Source organism: the organism of the source record quoted next, unplaced genomic scaffold, assembly GCF_019419815.1.
Source record: "Pyrus x bretschneideri cultivar Hongxiangsu unplaced genomic scaffold, Pyrus_bretschneideri_v1 Contig44, whole genome shotgun sequence".
NCBI lineage: Eukaryota > Viridiplantae > Streptophyta > Magnoliopsida > Rosales > Rosaceae > Pyrus > Pyrus x bretschneideri.
Genome location: NW_025999768.1, coordinates 764,770 through 790,868, shown reverse-complemented (window position 1 = coordinate 790,868; position 26,099 = coordinate 764,770). Strand labels below are relative to the sequence as shown.

Here is a 26,099-nt window from a genome sequence, read left to right as displayed (position 1 = left end):
CTTCTTAGTCTTCCTCCTCATTCCTCCTTCTTCTTCTTCTTCTTCTTCTTCTTCTTCCTCCTCCTCCTTCTTCCACCTTCTTCCTCCTTTTTGCAGATTTGGATTTTTTTTTTCTTCTTCTTAGTCTTCCTCCTCCTTCTTCTTCTTTCTTCTGGGTTGCAAATTCAGTTATTTTTTTTTTTCCTTCTTCTTCTTCTTCCTCCTTTTTTTCTAGGTTGCAGGAAGGTGACTGGAAGGGAGAAGAAGATGAAGATGGGGGAGAAGAGAGAGAAGAGGGGTGGAAGGGTACGAACACAAGGTTTTTTTATTTTATTTTAACTTTTCTTTATTATTTTAATATTTAAAAATTATTAAATGATTTTTTTTAGTTTTTTAATAATATTTGTTAATTTTTTTATAGAAAGTGGAACCCGGATCAAGCCACGTCAGCATTTAACTGAAAAGTAAACGGCAAAGTAACGGAAGGTATAACATTCAACCAAATTCTAAAGATGAGGTATGACATTGTCAATTTTAAAAGATGAGGTATGAAAGTGTCGTGACACCAATAGTTAAGGTAGTTTTTTGTACTTTACCCAAAAAAATATATTGCTAATATCAATACATGACTAACACTTAGCCCTACACGTGGGTAGCATCTCATCATCACCCCATGTTCAAATTATGAAATTTTTTATTAATTTTAACCCTATCCAGCTAAAACCTAAAAATAAAAAATATTAGATTACTTTTCTCAATGAAAGCACATTAGCTTTTCTAATCCTTCATTTATATTTTTGTTGTTAATTTTGTATTGAATAAATTAAAGGGAAGTCAAATAAATTGTTCGAATAATGTTAAAGAACAAATAGGAATGTGAAAATCATTATTCTAACTCTGTAAGAATATAAATATTATTGTCAGTGATTCATATGATAATGAGAAAAGAGCTTCAAATTTTGAACCTTTTAGTGTTCAGTTTAAAAAATAGTGATAGTGCTAGTGTTCGATTTTAAGAAATAGTTAGTGTTTAATTTACGAAACAGTTAGTTTTTGGTTTAAGAAATAGTCAATGTTTAGTTTGCGAAATAGTGACAGTACTAGTTTACAAAATAGTGATAATACTAGTGGTTGGTTTAAGAAATAGTCAGTGCTTAGTTTACGAAATAGTGATAGTACTATTACTTGGTTTAATAAATAGTCTATTTAGTTTACGAAATAGTGATAGTACTAGTGTTAGGTTTAAGAAATAATCAGTGTTTAGTTTACAAGATTTTAATTTTAAGAAATAGTTAGTGTTTAGTTTACGAAATAGTAATAGTACTAGCGTTCAGTTTAAGAAATAGTTAGTATTCAGCTTACGAAATAGTCAGTGTTCAGTTTAAGAAGTGATAGTATTAGTGTTCTATTTAAGAAATAATCAATGTTTAGTTTAAGAAATATTGTTCGGTTTAAGAAGTAGTTAATGTTCAGTTTAAGAATTAGTGTTCGGTTTAAAAAGTAATCAATGTTCAGTTTAAGAAATAATGTTCAAATTTAAGAAGTAGTCAATGTTCTGTTTAATAAATAGTGACAGTATTGGTGTTCATAAAACTGAATAATGAAAATTTTCTTTATTTTTGATCTTGTAATATTATTACTTAGTTTGTCCTAAAAAAATTGAAAGAATAGTCAAATAAACAAATAATAAATAAATAAATTGTTTATAGAGTGAGGTGAAAGGAAAGAGAAGAGTGGGGAGAGGTGAAAATAAAAAAGAAAAAAAAAAGTTGATGTGGATGTATGAGGTGAAATGAGAGAGAAAAATTGATGGGAATATGTGAAGGAGGGAGGGAGAGAGAGAGAAAGAGGTTGAATGGTTGAGTGAGGAAGAGTATGTGAACGTGTGGTCCCGCGCGTCAAAATGTGTTGGCTGTTTTTTTATTTTATTATTATTATGTAAAACTTTTATCATTTTCATTAAAATTTGAATCATTTTTATTGAAGTTTAAGCCCTTTTTATTAAATAAAGTTTGCAGATAGTTTTTGATTAATTAAAAGTTTTGAGAAGCCATTTTCACTAAAGCTCCCTTTAATTTATCTGTTAATTACAGTTTGACACGTGAGTAAAAAGTTGTTACTAATATGTCGTTAGAATAAATTGCACGCCCATAAGTTATGTACCTTTAATGAGTTACTATAGTCTCAAAAATTCAAACAATCCAATGTTCGTAGAATTTAATGATACGTAGCATAGAAGTTGAATCCGAAAAATAGATCAATTGTTTCTCTTCTTTTTTTTCCCCATAAAAAGGGACTAGTTACGTCAGTCTACCATTACAGGGGCTGGGAAGACTCACAAAGGCATTTCAGCCTCTTCCTGACTACCATCTTGTGATTCACTGGTGCCTGAAATCGAACACAGATTGGTCAAAGATTTGGCTATTGATTTTTCAGTATCAGTTTCTAGAAATAAGGGTATCCATATAGTTGTTGGTCTAAAACCATGCATGGGGAGGTATAATATCAGAGATTATGTTTACATTAATTTGGTCACTTTCTGATCATTTTTCTAAAGCATGCACTGAACCGTCCAAGTGGGTGGGTGCGTGGGTGGAATAATATGCAGTCGATTCAATATCACTTTCTCTTGTTTTCTCCTAGCACCCCAAATGAATGTTTGAATTTTTTTGTGCATCTTCCAGAAGAAAGAAAAGTGAGCGTATTAGGAGAACAAACACCAACTACAAAACCCCTTGTTTTCCAATGCCACTTGGTCACCTTCTGCCCTTGTTTTCCAGAAGTAATTTTCGTACATGTTTTTTCTCCTCTTGCATACTCGGTATTTAAATTGATTAATCATAGAGATTTGACATGAAAAATAGAGCGCCAATGGTTGATTACCTGACATCAAGGTTCTAAACGACGCTAGGTGTTAGCCGGGCGGTGGGTTAGGGCCTAGAGCCTAAGCGGCTAGGTGGAGCTTATGTGGGAGACTATGCGGATTTAAGTAAATTTATTGTATATTGTATAAATAAATGTCTGTTTATACTTAAAAAATACACAACTTCATTGGGATACACAAACTGAAAAATTGAAGAACATGATGATTATAAAATATTAGAACATAATTAAAACATTGGAAACAAATATATAATGTGTGTTCATCTAAGTATTCAACAAGTCTCTTACAATTCCTTAAACAATTAAAATTCAAAATAAAAACAATCTATTTTTGGTCAAAGTGAAAGTCGCAACTTAAGTTAGTGTCTAAACAAGTCTAAGCACTGTTTTTTAATTTTCAAACTCTTAAAAATTAGTCGGGACGGTAGTTAATCGTATAGCATCTAAATAAAAGTTAGACGTTCGGTGAAGATTTTTAAAACAAGGCCTGATGCACTCGCCCTCGTCATTTACTGTCTATGTCAGTGAACCCAGTCGTGCTGTTTTCATTCCTCCAAATCATAAATTTCCGATGGAAAAAATGGGATCAAAATCCTTATCTTTGATTAGGTCAAGGTCTTCCACAAGAAAATATAATAATTTCGTTCTTAGAAGTCTTCGTTCAACGAAGGCGTTCGTCCACGCTTCAGATTCGAGGAATCTTCCTTGCCTTCGCTTTTCACGTACCTCACGTTCGGCTAACGGACAAAGTGGAATTGAAATTCTTGCAACCTAAAACTTTGGTAAATTATATTTTAACTTACAAGCATGTGGTTTCTCTTCTTTCTGTCCACTTTTGGGGCGTGTTTACGAGGAATTTACCAGCGGGAGAAATTTTCTGAAGTGACGGGAACCCCACATCATCATGAACAGTTGGTGTACTCATCTAATCGGAGGATGCCACGTTTCCTATTAAAAATTCTATCTGTTTTAGTTTTTAAGAAAATTAATTAAACAAAAACTAAACCCAAAAAAATTAAACATCTCGACTGCGGACCTAACATCACCATTGACAATATTAATAAATCTACAAGGTTTATCTTTTAAATAATTAATTAATTAAAAACTAAAACTGAAAGACTCAAATACAAAATATGCAGGCCATACAACCCCTCTCCGGCGAGACACACCAACCTCAATCTCGTCCAAATCTGGTACCACACCACCTCCCTCTCTTCCTCTTCCTCACAGACGAACAACAGGCAGAGAGTGGCAGATGGAGTTTCTCCAATCGATAACCCGCCGACGCTATATGCCCCCGCTGGAACCCATGTGAACCATCTTCCACGTCGTCGTCTTTGAGAAAGAAGGATGAAATAGAAATTGGGAGGAAGACGGATCAGACGCCGGGTTCGACTCTACCGTAGGATGATATTATCCGTTTTGGACTCCTAACACATTCTCACTGTTTTGTTTTTAGGAACTCACAAAAACTTTCCAGTGGATCACCTATCCTGGAACCTGGAATTGCTCTCATGCGAACTCGCTTAACTTCAGAGTTCCGATAAACTCCAAATCCAGTGAGCTTCCAAAAGGCCTCGTGTTAAGTAGAGATAGAAATATACATATATGACTTACATCATCTTCACTCCTGGACGATGTAGGATGTTACAATTCACCCCCCTTAGGGGCCTAACGTCCTCGTCGACACACTTCTGGCCAATGATTGGCTCTAATACCAAATTGTCACATCCCGGCCCAGGCCCACACCACAATCCGGGCTCGACTCCACCATAGTACGATATTTATCCGCTTTGGACCCCGACCACTCCCTCACGGTTTTGTTTTGGAGAACTCATACGAGAACTTCCCAGTGGGTCACCCATCCTCGGATTGCTCTCGCGCGAACTCACTTAACTTCGGAGTTCCGATGAACTCAGAAGCCAGTAAACTCCCAAAAAGCCTCGTGCTAGGTAGAGATAAAAATATACATATAAGGCTTACAAGATCATCACCCCTGGACGATGTGGAATGTTACATCCAGGAATCAAAGTTTTGTTCCAAAATTACCTTACTTTATTTTCTTAATTTCAAAATAGCCTTACAAACTTCATCGCCAAATCCAATAGAGGTACCCATATCACTATCTTCTCCAGTCTCATCCAATTTTCCTAGGAGGAGCGTTGGCTCCGGTCACACCCGAACTCCAATTCTCCTCGTCACTTGCAGAATTTAAGAACGAGAGAGACAAATAAGGATGCATATGAATCTGCGAATTCGGGAGGTGGTGGGATGGTTGTGGGGGCTAGGGAAGAAGAGGATATGGATGGAAGGGAGGAGGAGTGGAGGACCTGTGAATACGAGAGGTTGTGGGAAGGTTGTGGGGGTCGGGGAAAGATAGGATTGAAGAAAGGGAGGAGATGAGGATGCTGGGACATCGAGAGGAAGGGGATGAGGTGGTGGCTTTTTTATTTTTTATTTACATAAATATTACCTTAAGAAGAGCTTCTTCAATTATTTTATGAATTAATATGATATGATATATAAATCAATTCCGATAACTTTATATGAAAAATAATTATTTAGAATAAGGGGTAGTTTGGTAATGATACTATTTTTATTTCCGATTCAACTGAATAAATAAACAAATTTTATGGAATTAACACCAATTTTATTTCGATTCCAGATGCTTTAGTAAACAACTTCAACAGGAATCTGATTCTGATTCCCTCTTAATCAAATTCCCCTTCAATTCAATTCTTCCTCAATTCAATTCCCCTCAATCTTATTACGGATTAGTAAACGCGCCCTTGGTGTAATAACTATCACATACATTAAAGTAAAATAGTAGGGCTTCTGAACTTCATCTCATATCCCTTGACTGTAAAACTAAAACCTAATTCGAAAACGAAAATGAAAATACTCAGTTCCTTTATATGTAAGAGGTCACACATCTTTATAGACAAATTACAATTTGAAATGCGAGCATAAATTTCTCTTTTTATGGTTTTAATAAGTTATTTTTATCGAATATTATCATTAGAGGCTTAAAATACTATTAATTTACGTGTCAGACTGCAATATGCATGTATCGAGAAAAAGTGACGGCAGTAAGCAAGTGTAAATAAAAAACTACGAATATGAGTTAACAGCTAAGTGATGGGCACAAACCCACAAAGAATTGGTGGGTTTTTAACGCTTTCTCCATTGACCATATATTTTCCAAGTCGTCCCCTACTGAAACTCCATACCATTTGTGACCCTGCAATGATTCTGGAAAATCCCCCAATTTCTAACAATTTCATATCTCATAAAAAGGATCACAGCCCTTGAGTTCTAACTTGTCCTCAACACAACCGCGGGAACCAACGAACTTTTGAAATTCCCCTCCCTCCAAATGGCTAAACACACCCCAACATCTTCTCTCCAAACCCACCTCCACCTCTTCCTCCTTCTCCTCCTCCTCCTCCTCCTCCGCCATGCCAACTCCCAATCCCTCCAAGACCAAGAACAAGCAGTCCTTCTGAAACTCAAGTCCTACTTACAGTCTCCACCATTTCTCAGCCATTGGATCCCATCAAACTCAAACACTTCTTCCCACTGCTCCTGGCCTGAAATTTCCTGCACAAACAACTCCGTCACTGGATTGTCTCTCGTCAACTTGAACATAACCCTGCCGGTTCCACCCTTCATCTGTGATCTCACAAACCTCACACACGTCGATCTCAGCTACAACTACCTCCCCGGAGAGTTCCCAAAATCTCTCTACAAGTGTTCCAAGCTAGAATACTTGGACCTCTCACAAAACTACTTTGTAGGCCCGATTCCTGATGACATCGACAGCCTGCCCCGGCTTAAGCAGCTTATCCTCGGCGGAAACAACTTCTCCGATATTCCTCCCGCGATAGGGCGGTTGCAAGAGCTCGAGAATCTTCAGCTGTGGATGAACCAGTTCAATGGCTCTGTCCCACCAGAAATAGGTAACTTGTCCAATCTCAAAGACCTAAACATGTCTTTCAACATAAAACTTGTGCCTTGGACCCTGCCTTCCAGTTTCAACAAGTTGAAAAAGCTCAAGAATTTATTGATACGCCAATCGAACTTGATTCGAGAGCTTCCTGAGACACTTGGGGAGATGGAAGCATTGGAAGTAATTGATTTGGCAATAAACAGTTTGAGTGGGAGGATCCCGAACGGTTTGTTTACGCTGAAGAATTTGAGTATAGTCTATCTCTACAGAACAATCTTTCCGGGGAGGTCCCTCAAGTGATTGGGTCATGGAACTTGAGCATTCTTGATATCTCTGAGAACACTTTAACAGGGACAATACCAGAAGAGTACGGCAATCTTACCAAATTAACAGAGTTGGCCTTGTTTCTCAATGATTTTTCGGGTGAAATTCCGAAGAGCATTGGCCGCCTGCCAAACCTCAGAAAATTCAGAATGTTCAACAACAATTTTTCAGGAACATTGGCTCCAGAGTTTGGGAAGTACTCGAAGCTCGAAGCTTTTGAAGTTTGCGTCAATAGGCTAACAGGAAAACTGCCAGACGATTTGTGCTATTGGGGTAAGCTGGAAGACATTGTAACTTATGGGAATTATCTGAGTGGAGAATTGCCAAGCACTCTTGGAAATTGCAGCAGTTTGAAGATTGTCAAGGTTCAAGATAATATGCTGTCTGGAAACATTCCTAGCGGTATGTGGACGGCGCCAAACTTGACTACTGTGCTGGTGAGCAACAACTCGCTTACTGGCAAGCTTCCTGAGAAGATGTCATCGAATCTTTCGCGGTTGGAAATGAGAGACAACAGATTTTCGGGCAACATTCCAATCGGGGTGTCTTCCTGGACAGGTTTGAAGGTTTTTGACGCCGGTAATAACCACTTTAGCGGTGCTGTTCCTCAGGAGTTAACCGCGCTTTCTAGTTTAATGACTCTTTCTCTTGATCAGAATCAGCTCACTGGCTCCCTTCCATCGGATATTGTGTCGTGGGAGTCACTCGCTAGTCTGAATTTCAGTCGAAATCAGCTCTCTGGAACAATTCCTGAGAAACTTGGTCTTCTGCCGGGACTTACTGAATTAGACCTTTCAGCAAACCAACTTTCTGGCGAAATTCCAGATCAACTCGGGCGTCTGAAGCTCAACCAATTCAATCTCTCTTCCAATCACCTCTCCGGGGAGATCCCTATCGAATTTGAAAACGCTGCGTATGAAGGAAGCTTCTTGGACAATCGAGGCCTCTGCACATCTAGCTCAGCGGCAATAAAGCTCTCCATATGCAATTCTGAATCCCGAAAGTCCAGTAAACTTTCGTCCAAATCTCTTGCACTGATTTTATCCTTAGGCATACTGTTGTGCTTGTTGGCTTTTACCATCTTGGTCATCTTGGTCAGAGTTTACTGCAACAGAAATAGTGATTCTAACTGGAAGCTCAACAAATTTCAGAGTTTGAATTTCACAGTGCCGAAAATCCTATCGGGGTTGACAGAAAGTAATCTGGTTGGCAGTGGCGGATCAGGAAAAGTTTATCGTGTTCCTGTGAATCGCAATGGTGATGTTGTTGCTGTGAAGAAGATTTGGAAGAATAAGAATTTAGAAGAGAAGCTTGAGAAAGAGTTTCTTGCTGAAGTCAAGATCTTGAGCTCAATTCGACATGCCAACATAGTGAAGCTGATGTGCTGCATTTCCAGTCAGACTTCAAAACTTCTCGTCTACGAGTACTCAGATAATCGGAGCCTGGATCGATGGCTGCACACGAGAAACAGGCCATCCAATCTCTTGAGGTCAGTCCATCATGTCACGCTCGACTGGCCTAAGAGGTTGCGGATTGCAGTGGGGGCAGCTCAGGGCCTCAGCTATATGCACCACGATTGCGTGCCGCCTGTGGTACATCGTGACATGAAATCGAGCAACATTTTGTTGGACTCCGATTTCAATGCAAAAATAGCAGATTTTGGTCTGGCTAAGATGTTGGTCAAGGAAGGAGAACTTGCTACAATGTCATCTGTTGCTGGCTCCATTGGCTACATGGCTCCAGGTAAACCTTATAGCCCACAAATGCTAAAGTTCGGGCATGTCTGAGACCGCTTCTTTATAAAGCACTTCTTATAATTACTTTTGCAAGAAGTGGTTTTCTCTTCTGCTCATAAACTTTTGCTAAAGCAATCGACCCAAAAAAAAAAAAATAAAGCTTCTATGACCCATAAGCACTTTTTAAGTTTTTTTGCCAACAGCAGTTAGAAGTTAGAAAAGTGCATTTAGCCCTTCTAAAGGCAATCTCAAGTAAGCCCTTAGTGCCTAAAGAAGCATGTGTATTTTCTTTCATTTCACATTAGCAATCTGTAAACTGATTTTTCTTACCCTAAATGCAGAATACGCCCACACAACGCGAGTGAATCAAAAGATCGATGTGTATAGTTTTGGGGTCATCCTTCTGGAGTTGACAACCGGCAGGGAAGCCAACCACGGCGATGAACACACTGCCCTCGCTGAATGGGCGTGGCGCCATGTTCACGAAGAAAACACTATCGCCGACGCTTTGGACCAGGACGTCAAAGAACCTTGTTACTTGGACGAAATGTGCTCGGTTTTCAAACTTGGCCTCAGTTGCACAGAGAGACTTCCAGCTAGTAGGCCTTCCATGAAGGTCGTTCTGCAAATCTTGCTCCGATGCAGCCGTCCAGTTATCAACGGTGAAAAGACCGAGTACGTTGCGGCTCCTCTGCTCAAGAACTCGAAGCGTGAGAGGATTTTGGAAGACAAGAATGGTAGTTTGGTAACAAATGTCTGATGCCTTCATCGAATTCACGAAGAGGAAACAAATAAAGGGGAAATAAGACTTTCATTTAGGGTCGCTCTTAAGCTGATCAAATGCATACTAGAGAAGGAATTAGATAGTCATAGTGATCAGATGTATACTAATACTAGAGTGCAGCTCTGCATCGTTTAGGATGCCGAGCTGCACTCTAGCAGACAAAACTACCCTGTATATTTGAGTATGTATCAAAATAACGAGTAGCATCGTTTAGGATGCCGAGCTGCACTCTAGACGACAAAACTACCCTGTATATTTGAGTATGTATCACAATAACGAGTAGCGAAAACTTCTCGAAAAATCAGCAAGAACTGATGGCCCGTAAAAACCTGTATTATTTGCAACAGGGAAACATGAGAGAATGTTCCGCAAAAAATGCATACTCACAGTTTACATCCCCTATTTTTATTAAGTAATCCAGGAGAAACAAGCTTATAAATTGATCAACAACACAACGCCTAAACATCCGCAGAGGGAAACAACGGGCTGCAGCAAGAAAGCTTAGCCGATTGCCTACTCCTACTGCCGATTATGATCCTACGCCAATTACCGGCTCTAAAGGTTCATAAATTACGGATGGGGTGCAAGATCTTCCAAACTAGGAGCTATGAATAACATGAATTGATCCAAAGGAAATAGTGGGAAGATAGGGGAAACGAAAATACACCAAAATTGAGAATTTCACACTTCATTCATCTACCCTGGTCTTGACCATTTTATGACTCCTCTACCTCGAGGTACTGGGAGTGAGAGGCTGCTAGGAGGGCAGCACCAATTCCGGAGCCGTCGTTTGAGAGCTCGATAGAAATGTGCTCAGCAGCTTCGTCGCCCAACAACTCCTTGAGAGTACTCTCCATGCTGGTGCGGAATTCAGGGTAGTGCTCATACAAACCGCCATCCAGTGCTACCACCGATTTTTGCTTCTCTCCATCCTTAACTGTGTCTCTACCTAACTTCTTAAGCACTCCCAAGATCCCAGCAGCAGATAGGCGAGCCCCACGAGTGGCAACTATGTCACATAGCGCCACGACAACCTTTCTCATTTTCAATGAGGTGTTGGAGATCTACAATTATCAAGAAATCAAAAACAATAAACACTTGTCACCTGTTGAAAGATTGGCTTTGAAATTTTATAGAAAAATAGGAATTATGGTCCCTTTCTAAAAGTGCATGCTCAAGGATGATACAAAAAAAAAAAAAACACAATCGTATCATGTCCACCCTATGAAAATGTTATTCAGTGAAAGGTATAATGTCTTCAACCTTTTATCAATTTTTACTTTTCTAACCACCCTCCCACGAGAATTATGAAAAGGAAAAGAAAAAAAAAATCTGAAGTTGCACAGCCAGATAACAAAATGATCGTTTTTTTCCAATAGAATGGGCAATTTACCTCAAGGATGTCCTTGAGTTTGTTCCCGACCACTTTCAGATCCGGAGATGAGTCATGATGCATGGCAGACATGACAGGAGTCCTGCAAATAATACAACACCATAAAGATTCAGAAAATTGTACGCTATTCCAAAGTTAATGCACAATCCAAGCAAAAGCAATAGGTGAAACACTTAATTTATTATCAACCTTTTCATAGACTTTCAGACACAGACCTCCGTTTGAACAAAAAAAAAAACGACAATTGGCAAGTAATCCACAATGGCAGAAGCATCAAGTTTTAATCTAGGCACCATTGAGAAGCAAAACAGACGTTATGACCATGTGGAAGTCACTTGCCATTCCGAACAGATGGAATTAACCACATTATCTGATGCTCCATTGCGATGGTGTATTTTGATATTCAGGAATAGACCTGCCCAATTACTCTTGACAGTTGTCTATGCAGAATCCAAGACATTCCCAGAATTTAATCCGCAAACGAAATGGAAAGGCTGGCTACTTTTAAGCTTCAAGTTTGTGGTTAGATTTTCAAATTGGGACAAAATCTGGGTTTCACACAACTCCAAGACATCAAGACACAGAATTCATAGCAGGCAGCAAAGAACAAGAAGAAAAGCCGTAAATGAAAATTTGAAACGCTTGCCAGAATATCAATGGGATAATCATATAATGGGTCGGATTTGATTTCTGGTTGTAGAGAGTTTAATTGTAAACTGGTTCAAGACTTCAAGTGCATCATAGGTATACTTACAATAAATTTTATTGACTATGCAAGTATGACCATATATTGTACACCCAAGTATTTCACAGAAAAAGGTCCGCTCAAAACACAAATCCTCTTAAAATTCGGGAACACACAAACACGTCCAATGACATACTTCAAGCTAACAAGGTTTGAAAAAAATATCGTCTACAAAAAATGTTGGAATATACCTTAGGACAAACGGAATTTTCAGTTTTGGCGGGACAACATCACCAAAAAAGTCAGCTTCTTCAGCCATCTTGAGCAATACTCTGCGCACAATGTCCCCTAAATACATGCCAGAAATGATCTTCTCGAATATCTGCAAACAAAAACAAAATCCATATGATATATCAATCAAGCCATCTTCACATGCAAAAAGCCAAAAACAAGTAAAAGAAAATATCTTTACTTGCTCTCCAGGGTTTAAACTCTCAGCATCAAGTGCTTGATCGTATTCTGTCAGTGGAATGTGTGACGAGCGAAAGCTACCCCACTCCATGTTGATAACCTATTATAAAAATAACAAAGAATTAGCAATGTTCTAACTATAGATCTAAACCTTAGCATCAGGCAACAAATCATAGTTCTACAATTACTAACCATTTCACCTGATTTAGGTAGAAGACCATGCCATTTTGGAATGGCATGCGCTCGTTCTACATAAGCAGCGTTCGTTCCGGTGCCCAATATCACAGCAGCAATGACATCCTGATTATGGTACCTACCACCTGCTAATGTACCAATTGTATCATTGACCTGCATCAGCCTGGCAAGTTAGGATTGTCCAAAATGATTAAGTAATAAATCACCAAGGTTTAAATCAGCTCCTTAAAGCATAACAGGAACATCCGACTTGCTGAAATTAGACACCAAACTGGACTTACCAAAGCTGTAACACGCAAATCAAGTCCAATTTTTTCCACTGATTTGGTCAGTTCTCCTACAACATCTTGCTCAACCTGCACCAATATTAGCAAAAGGAAACTGTCACAAGGGGGCACCACACGATATAGATTAGTCCAGAGCTGCTAAATTAATTTTATTATTAGAAGATGCGAAGAAGGCCTACTGATGCTCCGGTTAGAAGATGCAACTACGGGACAGAGGTCCAAGGCCGAAGGGGTAGAGGAAGACCTAGGAAAACTTTGGAAGAGACTCTAAGAAAAGACTTAAGAGTACTTGGATCTAACGGAGGACATGACACAGAACCGAGCGCAATGGCGTTCTAGGATTCATATAGCCAACCCCACTTAGTGGGAAAAGGCTTTGTTGTTGTTGTTGTATTAGAACACATTAGGTAACCAGTGGGTAGCAAATAATGTTTTAGGTAGAACATATGTTAAGAAAAGACAACATAAAGGCTCCAATGCCCAAGGTATCAGGTACAGTGTCCTCCAGGCATGATTTACATGACTAACTAGCAAACAAAAATCAATATAGCAAGAGCTGTCAAAGTACCGCGTCCTCAATACTGAAGCCTTTTGTCCACTTAATAAGAGTCCCAGATGCAATTGACGTTTGCCGCACAGGAAACGAAAAGGTAAAACCCAGCTCCCTTTGTCTACCGGGTGCAGGATGTAAACCCTCTCCTTCAGTAGCAACAAATTTCGCAAGTGTTTCAGCAATAAAATCAAATAATCCCTGAAACCACATCATGATAAATTACCACCAAGTACGAACAAATCTAAGCAGGATTGTTAGATTGCCTGAAGAAATACAATACTAACTTCTGAAGTTCCAGTCATCAAATGCGGTGGAATGGAAACTTCCTGAGATTCTTGTTTAACAATGCGTTTTTCTTTCCCACCGAGCTGTACACGCAGGACACGGAAGTTTGTCCCACCAAGGTCCAATGCATAAAACAGTCCTTTCTCATCCCTGAAACGATAAAGTAAAAGGAATGTACTACGGATCCAATAATCCCCCAGAGACATTCAAGTGCAAGGCGTAATTTTAACACAATCGTGCCTAATTCGGCAAACATGTAAGTAAGGGGGGAAAAGGACACCAAATATAGCTCACACATAGTCAGCCACTCAGTCAGTTTACGAACCCAAATCACCAATATAATCTACCCAGTATATCAAATATTCATTTCTAACGCTCCTTCTAAAGCTTGTAGACTTTAAATTGCATTTCTTTTTCCATTTGCAATATAGCATGTCAATTTCTTTTCAGTACGATGACACTCTAGAAAGATTAGAAGCACATTGATCCGTAGAGCATAGAACATTATAATCCACTAAAATAGCACAGCCCACACCACATGAAATGAAGAACATACCAAAGGCGGAAACTAATAAGAGAGCCATGAAAGCCTCATCGGAAGCACACATGGGATAAGGAAACCGCCAATTTTAGCAAATCAGACTTCAATATCTACAGTTAGATCAAATATTAAAGGAATGATTTCGAAGCGAAAAATCATATGGGAGCCGCATGAAAAATCAACATAACTAAATCGTATTAATTAATCAGAAAGCACATAAAAATTCGACCTTTAACCCTTTTAACTAAAAAAATAAATAACAAAAGGGGACAAATAAATCATTTCAAAAAGAAGACAAAATTATTGAACCCAAAAGTCCTATTTTAAAACCCAATCCCAGTTGAAATTACGAGTCTTTCCAATCCCAATCGAAAATAAAACAATTAAGGGCGGGTGAGAGAAGCAAAAATACCCAGTTGGGAGGTTATCGACGTAGCTGATGAGCATCTTGAGCTTGCTGCCGCCCTCGGATGCGAGGCCAGCGTGCATTTCGACAGTCATGGCGTCAGCCACCTGCCTCAGCTTCCCAATGGGGGTCCCGCACTTATCCTCGAACTCTTTCAGAATCGCCATCGCCCGGGCCCACCTCCCCGAGCTCTTCATGCGGTGCCGAACGACCAGCGCCGCCGCCGCACATACCGCCGCCGCGCACACCACCGCCGCCCCCACCGCCACCTTCCCCATCACCACAGCCGCTCAAATTACTAAATCTTTGATGGGTTTTTCAGTTCGAAATCTCCAGAACCCGAATTTCTGGTCAGGGATTGATGGGCCTATTTAAATTCTCGTGCTTGCATGAATGAGAAAGTTTTGGAAGTGAGAGAGAGAGAGAGAGAGAGAGAGAGAGAGCTGGAGAGAAAGTGAGAAGTAGAGAATTCAAATATAATTTTAGGAAAATCCGAAAAAAGCCCTAAGCTTTATATAGGACTTTTGGGGAGGGATACGAATGGAAAATTGTTAATCAAGGAATTCCAATTTGCGGCCTAATTTCTCGGGAAATTAAGCTGTATTTTTCAATTTTCTCGGAGATAGAAAGTGCTTTTATGATTTTCTTGGCCCTATTTTTTTTCTCGGAAAATTAGCCCCTTTTCAGTGTTATTAAATTTTCTTGGGGATTTTCTCGCACTTTCTCGGAAAATAAAAAGATATCTTGTTGGCGTCAAAAATGAATTGCCCTTTTTTTTTGGAGGAAAAGTGAACATGGTTTTGAATGAAAATTACGAGATAGACCTGTAAGTGTGAAGCACGAGGCTGTCTGCGACTCTGTTATATGGACGAACACGATATCTTGAGGTGGTTTGGTATTTTTGGAGCATTCAGATTAAGGAAGGATACGTGTGAGGTTCTCCCTCATTCCCATGCTTACATGTTGACATGTTGTAGCTTCGAACCAAAAATGTAATAGGAATTTTAACGAAAAGTTTTTGATACTGTTCATTTTAATGAAAAATCATATTTTTATACTTCAATCCTGATAGTATTTATTTTACCCTTTATTTTGTCATTATCGTTAAAACTCAAAATTTTCAAGTCATTTTCATTAGTTTTCCTCAAATAATATGCTAGCCGATGAGCTTGTAGCTCAGTTTAATTTGTTTAATGTCTCATCTTAAGTGATTATAAGAATACGATAATCACTTTGGCTGAAACATATGTGCTTCTAAGTTTCTAACGAGTAGTTTTATTTTAAGTGAGTTTTCAACTTATCTCGTCTTGAGTTATTCTGAGAATTCGTATCCACTTTATTGCTAGGAGTGCATATGTTTTTGACGAGTTGTTTTTATCTCAACGAGTGATTTTGATCTGTCTCGTCATAAGTGTTTATGAGAATGTCATATTCATTTATGGTTGAGTGCATGACTATATGTGCTTTTTACGAGTGGCCTTCTCTCAAAAAGTGATTCTAACATGTCTCTGAATGATTATGAGAACAACAAAAAAACATTTATGACTTGAAATACGTGTATGAGTGGTTTTCTCTAATAATCACTTGCAACCATTGCTCTCGTATTGCTCTTGTAGAGTATATAGATCTTGTCTTCAACTCCTTCCTCTTTTAGAATATAGCTTTACAACCGAATCAAATCTTTATTGCATAACATTAAATTTGTGAAATGAAAATATTTTTAAGTGTTACATTATAAAATCACTTAACATTATACTTTATTCTTCATTTATAAGTGAGAGGTATTCGTTTCGATTTTCGTCAAAGACAAATTCGAACCAAATTATTATGGCTAGCTAATTATGAGATTCAGCCTACTTTCTTACTCCTTAATGTGATGTAGATAATATCAAATTTAAATCGATTTTTTTAAAAGTGTTATTTATAAGAAAAATTAAAAAAAAAAAAAGGTAGGAATAGTTTAAGAGATAAGGAAAGTGGACTTTCCCTTGTGTAGTATACAATGAAATCAACCTCTCCAATAGTTTATGAAAGTATGAAACATGGTGCCATGTCAAACATCATTTGTCTGGAAAATTTAATAATCCATAGAATATCTGAAAGCAGATAATCTATAACTCTTTTAATTCTTCCACCTAGAAATTTTGGATCCACAATATTTTCATCAAATAAACAACTGCAGCAAAAAGGATAAAGCAAAATATATTTTATGAAATAGGGATCCGCCATGGCGCCATCTCATAAAGTACAAAGGATAACGACGCATGCTATATGGGATGATTATTATATTCACAACTATTAAAGTCTCCAAATTTGACTATGGTCCACAAGTTGCTTTTGAGTTGTCCCTTCGAATCTTTTAATTGCACTGTTTTTTACTTTAGACGAGAAGAAATTTCTTATGATCGTGACACAGAAGGGATGTTCATTTTTTTTTTTTCTCTTAACACGATAAATTAAACGATATGTTTATTTTTCTTTCTTCTAAATAACATGATCAATTAATCGTAAACAACGTAACAGATGTTTCACCACGTCAACAAACAGAAATAACAGAGATCTTGTTTGGTCTCTAAAATTGATTGGGCTGAACAATTCACTAACTCAAAATATGTTGAAGTAGAAAAATTGCGTCCAACTTAAATCTAAAATATAAATCTTCTATTCTATTAAGAGAAGAGGACTTGTTAACTTTTTACTTCATTTTCTTTCAATTTTGCCTTCGTTTTTTAATACACAACGTTGACATAAGGAGGGAAAAATAGTAATTTTGTATCTTTTGAACTTTTTCCTCTTTTTTCTTATTTTGCTATCACTTTTGATATACAAGATTTACATAAGAGGGCAAAATAGTAATTTTATATCAAAATATTTACATAAGATAAAAAATATGCACTTATTAAGAGAAATCGTATCATCATCATTTTTTCATACACGTAAGTGAAATCATAATGTTTTTTGGATAGTTTGAATGAACTGAAATAGTTGCGTTTGAGGATAATGTGGGAGGATGTGAACAGTACCTTTTGACAAAATGACAATCATATTCCTATTTTTTTTCTATTTTACCCTCATTTTTTAGAAAATAACAATCATATACCTATTTTGTTCACACACAAAATGTATGCTCCTACTAATAAGTAGTTACTTATTAAGAAAATTTATCTAATTCCATCCCTATCAAGAATTAGAAGGATAAGTTTCCTCTATCGCATGACGAGTTTCTGCCTTTCCGATGGAGTCGAACCCTCAAAAGGGATAAGCTTCCTCTGTCGCATGACGTGTTTCTGCATTTCCGATGGAGTCGAACCCTGAAAACCGTGGGAGAGAGCAGGTTCCTCATCTGGTCCTGTACCTTTTAAACCCCCGTCAGCTGGAAGCACAAGTGACGTAGTTGAGGCTTAGGGTACCGTTAAACCTGGAGAAATAGTTCCAAGTTCTGATAGAAATACCGCTGTTAATAGAAATGCTCTTGCTAGGCTGGTTCCCTCGAGGCCTTGGGAGCAGAACTATGGAAGCAGCACCAACCATGGTGTCTGGAATATATGGTTCATATGGTGGAAGTGGAGGATTATACGTACGGTGGGGGATGTATGGCAAAGCATGCATAGGGGAGGGTGTGGTGGTGGCGGGCTTTATGGTTCTTCTGGGATGTACAATAGTAGTTTAGAAGCCCCGATGGGTGGTTATGGTCCTTATGGAGGTCAAGATCCAAATGATCCATATGGTTCTCCTCCATCACCACCAGAGCTTGCCATTGACCTCAGACATCACATATGCATCGTCATTATTTTCTATCGTCATATTAAGGTGACAGAGTTCGAACTTATAGCTCTTTGTACTCAAAATAGATGCGCTAACCAGACTGCGCCGATACCAAATATTCTATATCATGATTGTGGGAAGGTTTTTTCCACACACAAACGTAAGATTGGATTCAAGATTAACTTCAAACTGTGGCAAGTGGAGAAGAAGATCATGCAACTCTAGGTGTTAATAGAGGATTATAAGGTTCAAGTGACTACTTTGAGTTTTGAGCCAGTCCAGTCCTATTCAGCCAAAATTCTTCAAATGGACCTCCACCCACTAATTATCATCGTTATATGAATTTGAATTTCGAAATTTACATAGTGGATAGGCATAAATCTCAAAATTCAAACTTATTCAACGATGATAAATAGAATGATGAACATTACCACCACTTGAAGACGATCAGCAAAAATGCACTCATTTGGTACTTGCCCCTCCGCGGAAGTTCCATTTCAGTTCCATCAAAAGATGGAATTTCGAAAAGTGGTCCTACATTAAAAAACAACTTGTTCTTAACCAAACAAAACATTAGTTATAATTAAAGAACAAAGGCAAAATCAATTCAGGCAGGACATGGCCATGCCTGCGTTAAGGGTATATTTTTTGTTACACAAAGTGATTTTTACGTTCTCGTTTTTTGTTTTTTTGTTTTTTGCATTTTTTTAATTTTTTTTTCTTTTCTCTTGGTTGTGATTTAAATATATTAAAATAAAAGTGTAAAAATCATCACTTCTTCGTTTTTGTTTTTCGTAGATGTTATTAGAGGATAGGGATTCTCTAAATCTCAATGTTCAAAGCTCAAAGACTTAAAGTAGAGAAATGGGATGGGGTTGACAACTTCATCTGCTCTTTTATTCGATTCTTGATGGAATGTTATGCTATGTTCATCAAAATAGCTTAATTTCTTTTATTTTCTTCTTTTAATGAATATATTCCACCCTTCTTTTTCTTCTTTCGCACATTTTGAAAAAATTTCATCAAGTTTATCAATGACATATCGACAACCATATCAACTGCATGTGAATAAGAATATCAATTATATTGATGAATATCCACATTTTTAACAAGTCAACGTTAATCTCGTCCGACTCACGCCCTTACTATCTGTTTGGACCTGATTTTATACCATTGGCCCAAGCGATCGAGGCTGTTGAGTAAGCATGGTTCTTAATTGTCGAATAAGAAAGTTAGGATAATTTGCTATTGTTAAGAGATAATATTATGGTTCTTAATCATAATAATTATCTTTTAATAAATTATCTTAATTTTCTTATGCAAAATCAATTGTACAGATTCCTGGACATTTCACGTGGCTTAACATGGATCTGCAAGTCGAAGATAATGGTGAATAGGAAACCTAATAAAGTTAGGTGATGGATGCAGCTTGATATCTAGTCAGTTGCACAGTTCCACATTTGAATGGATTCGCATGCAGAACCACATGGAATAATAGGATAAAGGAAAATCATGGTCTTAGATAATGATGACACAAGGAACCAAAGTAGGCTATCCCTTTTTCTATAATGTTTTGATGATCAGATAAAGCATGGCTACTGATGGGTTTTTATGAGAAGCCTAGGTGGGCTACAAATGTGATGTGATAAGCCTAGATGGACTTTTATTAGGTTTGAAAAGTCTTAGAACAAATCCCACGGCTCAGTTTGAAGGATATGCCCTGGTTTCTGATGCGAATCAACTTCAGGAATTAGAGTTGCAATTAAACTCTGCAACATTATCTGACCGTGCAAAGCAAGTACTTCAGTCCTATAAATACAGATGCAATGACAACGGAAAAAGGGAGCTCCAATTCAACACATAACTGCCATGTGCAAAACCTCTAAAACATCTTGAGATTTTTTATTTTCTTTTTCCACCGACACATCTTCAGTTTGGATAAACAGCACTGTGAAGACAACCGACGAACACCTTTAGTTTGGATAAACAACACTGTTGCCGTAGAATCAGCCGTTATCGGAGCACTTTCAGTTTGGATAAACAGCACTGTGAAGACAACCGACGAACACCTTTAGTTTGGATAAACAACACTGTTGCCGTAGAATCAGCCGTTATCGGAGCTCTTTCAGTTTGGATAAACAGCACTGCCCCGAGGCCGACTGGTTATCTATCCTCGGTCGAGAAGGATTTTCGAATCCTTATTGGCAAAGGTCATTTCATTAGACTTCTCGACGAAGTGAAGTGTTACCAGGTTATTATATTCGGCACATTGAAAGCCGAATTTGATATTGAACTTCGCAGAACTAGCAGTCTTGTCTTTAGGCTCAAGAACCCAAAGGCCGAGACTTGTTCCTTCCTCGGCCGCTATTGCAATATCAAGAAGTCAGCATCAACGCAACATCAACAAATTTTCCTCCTCGGCCGAGCTCGACTGACGAGTTGGCACGCCCCGCATTCAACCGAAAGACGTAGTTAGCTCATTAGTTACTCGGCCTGTGCGCCACGTAGGTTTTATAATTTTTAGGATCAACACTATCCTAATAAGTTAATTCATTTCTAAACTCAAGAATTGACTACTTATACATTAGAAATTTATAGTTTAAGCAAAAATGCAATTGAAATGCAGATTTTGCAGAAGTTCTTGTTGATAGACACAATCAACAGCGGAAAAAGCAAGACATCACGGCGCTTAACCTCAAGAACAAGAACAAACCAATGCAATAGGAGGATCAAAAACAACAACGAAACTCGATGTGATGAGAGAGAGACCCACAATTGGACATACAACTGTTTACAGACTTACGAGGCAGATTTTCTCCAATGTATGACAACCAATTGGTAATGAAAACCTGCAAAAAACATGAATTATAGATAGACACATTTCCTGTACAGAATCAATCAATTAGCTAGAGTATATGTGATTGCATAAGAAACTAGCTAGTCAGCTAGTTCCTTGGCAGTGGGAATTACAGGAACAAGATAATTCCCGAAGGGCGAATCAAAGATTCTAAAGCTTCCGGTCGCACCATCTTTTTGCGCTTGTGCTACTGCTGCATTTTTGGCCTGCTGAATCCTCAAATGTCCTCCAGCACTTATAGTTTGAGCTTCCGGAACCTAAAAACATATAGCATTTTCCCCTCAAATCGACTAGTTATGAAAAAACGCAGGCAAGGAGACCGATGAGTAAAAACTTCTTACAGTTGTTACTGAAGTTTCAACTCTGCTCTTCTTCTCAACCGGTGCAGGCACGTTAACCCCACTATACATTTACATAAACAAGACCGGTCGGTCCAGTTAAGAACTAAACAATTTCTTCACTACCAGTCAAAAACGTATAGTTTGGGAGATGATTTTCATACTTCCAATTTATCCCCCATGCACTCAATTTTTTTCTAGCAGTTGGATTGAATAAACTGAAGGAGAATCAAGATAAAGAATCAACGGGAGGAGTGCAGAATGAGAAAACGGGAGTGAAAATCACCTATAATTAAATGAAGGGCTTTCATCATTTTCATTACTCAATTATTTGTTAAAGGGGCTTGTAGTTACACCAACAACCAAGCCTTACCCCACTAAGTGGTGGTCGGCGGTATAATCCTAGAAGGCCACTGCACTCAGTTTTGTGCCAAATCTTCCATCTAACGCCAAAACTTGTAATTATAGAATATGAGTTTTGAGTATTCAATATTTTAAACTATTTTAATCGACTAAGAGAATTCGAAATTGAACCCAGTGCCCACCAACTGGCCTTACCCGAAACTGCAACGCAAACTAATGTCAAATGTAAAAACGATTGGTTTTGCCGTATTGCGGAGGGAGGCGGTGCCTAGTTAGCCATCATTTCCTAAAACGCCATCCAAATTGCAAAGAACACGACGCTACCGCCTACTGCTACACAGCCTACACTGGATTGGATTGTCATCAACCTCTTGCCATAATCTCAGAGAAAGATAATATCTTTCGTTCTTACTTCGACTATTTGACAGCAAAATATTTCAAATTTCATGTCTTTTCACCCAACCAAAATAATTTACCATATTAATTTACCACCCAAGGCACCCAGATAGCTCTTTTCAACAAGTAAATAAAAAGGTAAAATATCCAAAATTTAAAACAAAAAATATGTAAAATAAATAAATCACCAAACTGGGTTTTGATTAGTGATCACCTGAAAGACGGTGGTTCATCGGCTTTCCTTCTCCTGGGTTGAGTCGCCATTGTCGGCCAGGCAGCTTCAGCTTCAGCTTTCTCTCTGATCAAGAACAACCAAGTATGGGTTTAATGAAAGAATGGATTACGGTCCGCAAACTTTGAAGTTGTTATGGGCTTATGGACCGGACCTTGTAACAAAAGTAGCTCTGTGTTTTATGGGCTAGGTTTTGGTGTGGAGTTATGGGCTCAGCTCATGAACCTGGCCCTTAATCCATTTAACACCAGTCTCAGCAGATAGTTAAGCTTGATCATGTCCCTGGTGTGGGGAAAATATTGGTGTTTCTGGTCAACAAAACATCGATTTGACATGATTTGATATCCATAGTGATAATTTCTTGTGTACGTCATCGTTAACCCCACTCCTAATTCTGCTCTTTCAGCACTAATCACTCTAGAAAATTTGAGAATATGCCGCACACGCTCTGGATATTTCATGTGAAGTATCCCTTTTGAGGATTTAGCAATCATTTCTCTCAAAACATTCCATTAATTGTCAATATTTCTATTTCGTTTCCCATTGCATTTAACGTAGCTGTCAGTTACTTTGAACCGGTCAGTCTTGACTCTTGAACAGTAGACTGGTTTCTGTTTTGGCACACGGTATACTTTAAGATACAATACAGTGTATATCGGGTTTCACAACAAAATCTCCTGTCAGTTACTCTTGAAATACTATTGTTGTCCAACTACTGTTATGTAATATTTATAAGCTGTATCTTATGAGTTGTTTACCTTGACTGCTTCCTGATGTGAACTTGTTCGACGTGACTTTTGACGCCTACTACTACAGCTTGGAGTTGAACCTGAACTGGTTAAGCATTCTGCTGGTTTAGTGTAGAGTGAAGTGTTTTTTCAATCTTCTAAACTGTTATTTATGCGATATAGTAGTCTAGGGTTTTGAAGTGCTGCCCTCAAACCAAACAAAACATCTGTTTTTAAGCCATTGAAATTAGCTAGTGAACGTGAGTAGGATCATGGTTTTAAGGCTACAGATATCCAGGATTCGAAACCCTCCGTTGTAATAAAGAAAACAAAACATCTGTTTAACAACTTAACAAAGAATGCAGTAAGTTTTTAGAGAGCATGCATGCAATATTAAACATCAGATATTGTTCAAGATCTTGTACAAGTAAAACCGAGAATCACTCCAAAAAGTGAAGAAACATGTTTTTGACTTTGTTAATTTGCCATGTTCTGGTGGAAGTGGTAGTGGTGAGCTTTTTGCATTGTTGGATTTTAATTAATTCAACAAAAATAATATTAATGTGTACTCACCAATATAATTAATTAGTTCTTATTCAAAAACAGTCCAATCAAATATAATTCTCAAGAAAACTTGACCCCCCATATCGAACCAAATCTACTCTCATCATTCTGCAATTCTTTGTGGACGAACGCCTCCATATGTCTCGAAAAGCAACTTTTCCGGATTCTTGTTTCCATTTCATCATCCAAAGATAATGTTTTATTCTTAATTAGTGATTATTGAAATGATTGAGTTGACTAATTACTTTATATTTGACCTCATTTCGATTTAGGTACAACATTATTCAGGGTGACAATTAATTAATCTATGTGAACAAAGCAAATAATAGCTTGATTCATGTGTAAGATGTGTAACATTCTCCTAAAGAGACAGGCTAATCACAAAGCCAATTAAGTTGGGCCACCATTAAGGCTTGCGGGATACTAAATCGAGTAAAGTACTCAAGAACAATCTATACTCATGCAACGAGGGTTTGAAAATGTTGCTTAGTACACGCCTGTCATTCTTGCATCAATTAAGGAATCAAAATCCAAACCTTGCAAACAACATATATCTGTGTTTACTTTGTCAAAAGAAAGCAGATCCCTTCACCTAGCTCTTCCTCTGGCCTACCCAGTTTTCCACGTGGCTAGGACCCAATTTGCTACGCTCCATATTGCAATATGCACAAAACCATATTTTCAATACTAGATTTGTAATGTTTCACTAATAGAGATGAAATTCACATGTGTTGTCGAGTTTTACTTCTATTTGAGAGATGGTACAAATACGATTTAGAAAATTTGGCAAGTATAGCATTACACTGCAATATAAATTTTAGTACTTGTTAAGTATTCTCCACAACGTGGCACAATCCTCATGCAGAGACCCTTTTATATTAGGTCAAACATAACAGTATTTAGAGGGTCCCTATGAGAGTTTTGTTCACTTGTTTTCCTCCTTCAAAAACGGAGTTTTAGTCTTGACCTTGATTATTAAAAGCAGTCAAGTCCAACTTATACGCTGAAGAAGCAGCCTTGCAAGAGTTGTGCTTGGCTTTGCTGATGGAATAAGATGATTATAAGATTGTGTTATCATCAGTCGCTCATGCATGCATAAATAATTTTGAATTGTTATATTTATGTACTCACATCTTATAAACTATTAGATTATCTATATGAGTGCGTATACGACTCATCTTAGGAAAATTCTTTAAAAAATTATTCAAAGGCCATGAGGATTAATGGGTTCACATTTTCGAATGAGTAGTGCATAAATTAGGAATGCAGGAAAGGTCAGCAACAGTGGATTTTGGACAAGAATGTCTCACGACCATGTGCACAAATGCCCCCCACATGGGATATGGCATGCGTGTGGGTCTCTTCCAAGTGGTTCTGTTTTTTGCATCTTTTGTGTGACAATTTTGGTAAACTACAGCACACTATGATCCCACAAATTTTCCAAGGTAGGAAAGTTCGAACTATATATAATCTCTGAACTAATTGAAAAAAATATTCACTTGTTTTTTAATTATATTTAGCTACTTTTTCTAGATGATAAAATTGGTTATTCTTCTTCTACTTTTGTTTGAAGTGTTTGTTATAGAATTTAGAGTTCTACTTTCATGCTATGTAGCATTACATATTATGAGCATTGCATGGTCTGAATTCACGGGATCACAATAAAAGTAATAATCTAAATCAATTCAGATCATCTAATGCTTATAGAATTTAATACAACGTAACATGGTTTTCCAAAATTAAAATGGATTTTAACTAGATGAAAATATATATAGAGATTGGAAATTTGAGCTGTGCGTGTGAGACAAGTAGCTGCCTTTACAAAGACCCATCTGCAACTCCTTCCCATATATCACGTACCTTTATATTTTTCCTTCTTTCTGTCCCTTTTTTGTTTTCTTTGAGTGTGAGATGAGTTACATCCTATATGGGCATGCACTAATGTTTTCCCTTTTTGGCAAACTTATAGTTAAATGTGTTGGTATACAGCAAGGCAGCGGCTGCTACTTATAATTAATACTTATATATATCAGCTACCAAATCTAGCTAAATTACTTACTTGCAACAGTGTGTATGTATACGTTTTGTATTTTTTTCTCTCTTCACGAGTTGTACTAGATTAATTTACGGTTTAGGACAGAGGCAATAATGTGTATACTCTTCGTTGTGGTCTCTCTCATGATGTGTTACGTAAGAACAGAGGAACAAATCAAGCCAAAACTTACCCTGCCTAACCCTAATGCATTACGTAATTAAGGACATTGGCATAAATCAGTAGTACACGCCCTTACAGTCTCTTTCTCACGTCTCGCCAACCCTACTCTCTATGCTGATTTGGACACCACAAACAGCTACTTTCAATTCACCCAACCCCAACTTTCTTCT

At 37.9% G+C, this 26,099-nt stretch overlaps 3 protein-coding genes across 3 annotated transcripts; 2 read left to right on the top strand and 1 right to left on the bottom strand.

Annotated features, from left to right (window-relative positions):
• The first annotated feature begins 6,238 nt into the window (after positions 1-6,238).
• On the top strand, positions 6,239-8,293 carry LOC125469546 (receptor-like protein 52). Its single transcript, XM_048566948.1, has 3 exons — positions 6,239-6,991; positions 7,081-8,143; positions 8,235-8,293. Exons 1-3 carry the CDS (start codon positions 6,239-6,241, stop codon positions 8,291-8,293), a joined length of 1,875 nt encoding a protein of 624 aa, XP_048422905.1.
• Positions 8,294-8,405: 112 nt separating this feature from the next.
• On the top strand, positions 8,406-9,908 carry LOC125469673 (receptor-like protein kinase 5). The gene is made up of 2 exons (XM_048567323.1): positions 8,406-8,878; positions 9,213-9,908. The coding sequence occupies exons 1-2, from the start codon at positions 8,515-8,517 to the stop codon at positions 9,629-9,631; spliced, it is 783 nt and encodes a 260-aa protein (XP_048423280.1). The 5' UTR covers positions 8,406-8,514; the 3' UTR covers positions 9,632-9,908.
• Positions 9,909-9,970: 62 nt separating this feature from the next.
• Positions 9,971-14,961, bottom strand: LOC125469672 (hexokinase-2-like). Its single transcript, XM_048567322.1, has 9 exons — positions 14,478-14,961; positions 13,524-13,674; positions 13,255-13,437; positions 12,681-12,755; positions 12,397-12,552; positions 12,206-12,304; positions 11,985-12,115; positions 11,049-11,130; positions 9,971-10,719 (listed from the first exon to the last, which is right to left on the bottom strand). Exons 1-9 carry the CDS (start codon positions 14,747-14,749, stop codon positions 10,372-10,374), a joined length of 1,497 nt encoding a protein of 498 aa, XP_048423279.1. The 5' UTR covers positions 14,750-14,961; the 3' UTR covers positions 9,971-10,371.
• Positions 14,962-26,099: the final 11,138 nt, after the last annotated feature.

What these genes read in the sequence shown, in the direction of transcription:
- LOC125469673 (XM_048567323.1), top strand. Translation starts at nt 8,515, where the DNA reads ATGTGCTGCATTTCCAGTCAGACTTCAAAACTTCTCGTCTACGAGTAC. An exon ending in CATTGGCTACATGGCTCCAG is followed by an intron (nt 8,879 to 9,212) that starts GTAAACCTTATA and finishes CCCTAAATGCAG; the next exon opens with AATACGCCCACACAACGCGA.
- LOC125469546 (XM_048566948.1), top strand. Translation starts at nt 6,239, where the DNA reads ATGGCTAAACACACCCCAACATCTTCTCTCCAAACCCACCTCCACCTC. An exon ending in GGGAGATGGAAGCATTGGAA is followed by an intron (nt 6,992 to 7,080) that starts GTAATTGATTTG and finishes CTATCTCTACAG; the next exon opens with AACAATCTTTCCGGGGAGGT. An exon ending in TTCTGAATCCCGAAAGTCCA is followed by an intron (nt 8,144 to 8,234) that starts GTAAACTTTCGT and finishes CATCTTGGTCAG; the next exon opens with AGTTTACTGCAACAGAAATA.
- LOC125469672 (XM_048567322.1), bottom strand. Translation starts at nt 14,749, where the DNA reads ATGGGGAAGGTGGCGGTGGGGGCGGCGGTGGTGTGCGCGGCGGCGGTA. An exon ending in GCTTCAGTATTGAGGACGCG is followed by an intron (nt 12,756 to 13,254) that starts GTACTTTGACAG and finishes ATATTGGTGCAG; the next exon opens with GTTGAGCAAGATGTTGTAGG. An exon ending in TACCTAAATCAGGTGAAATG is followed by an intron (nt 12,305 to 12,396) that starts GTTAGTAATTGT and finishes TTTTTATAATAG; the next exon opens with GTTATCAACATGGAGTGGGG.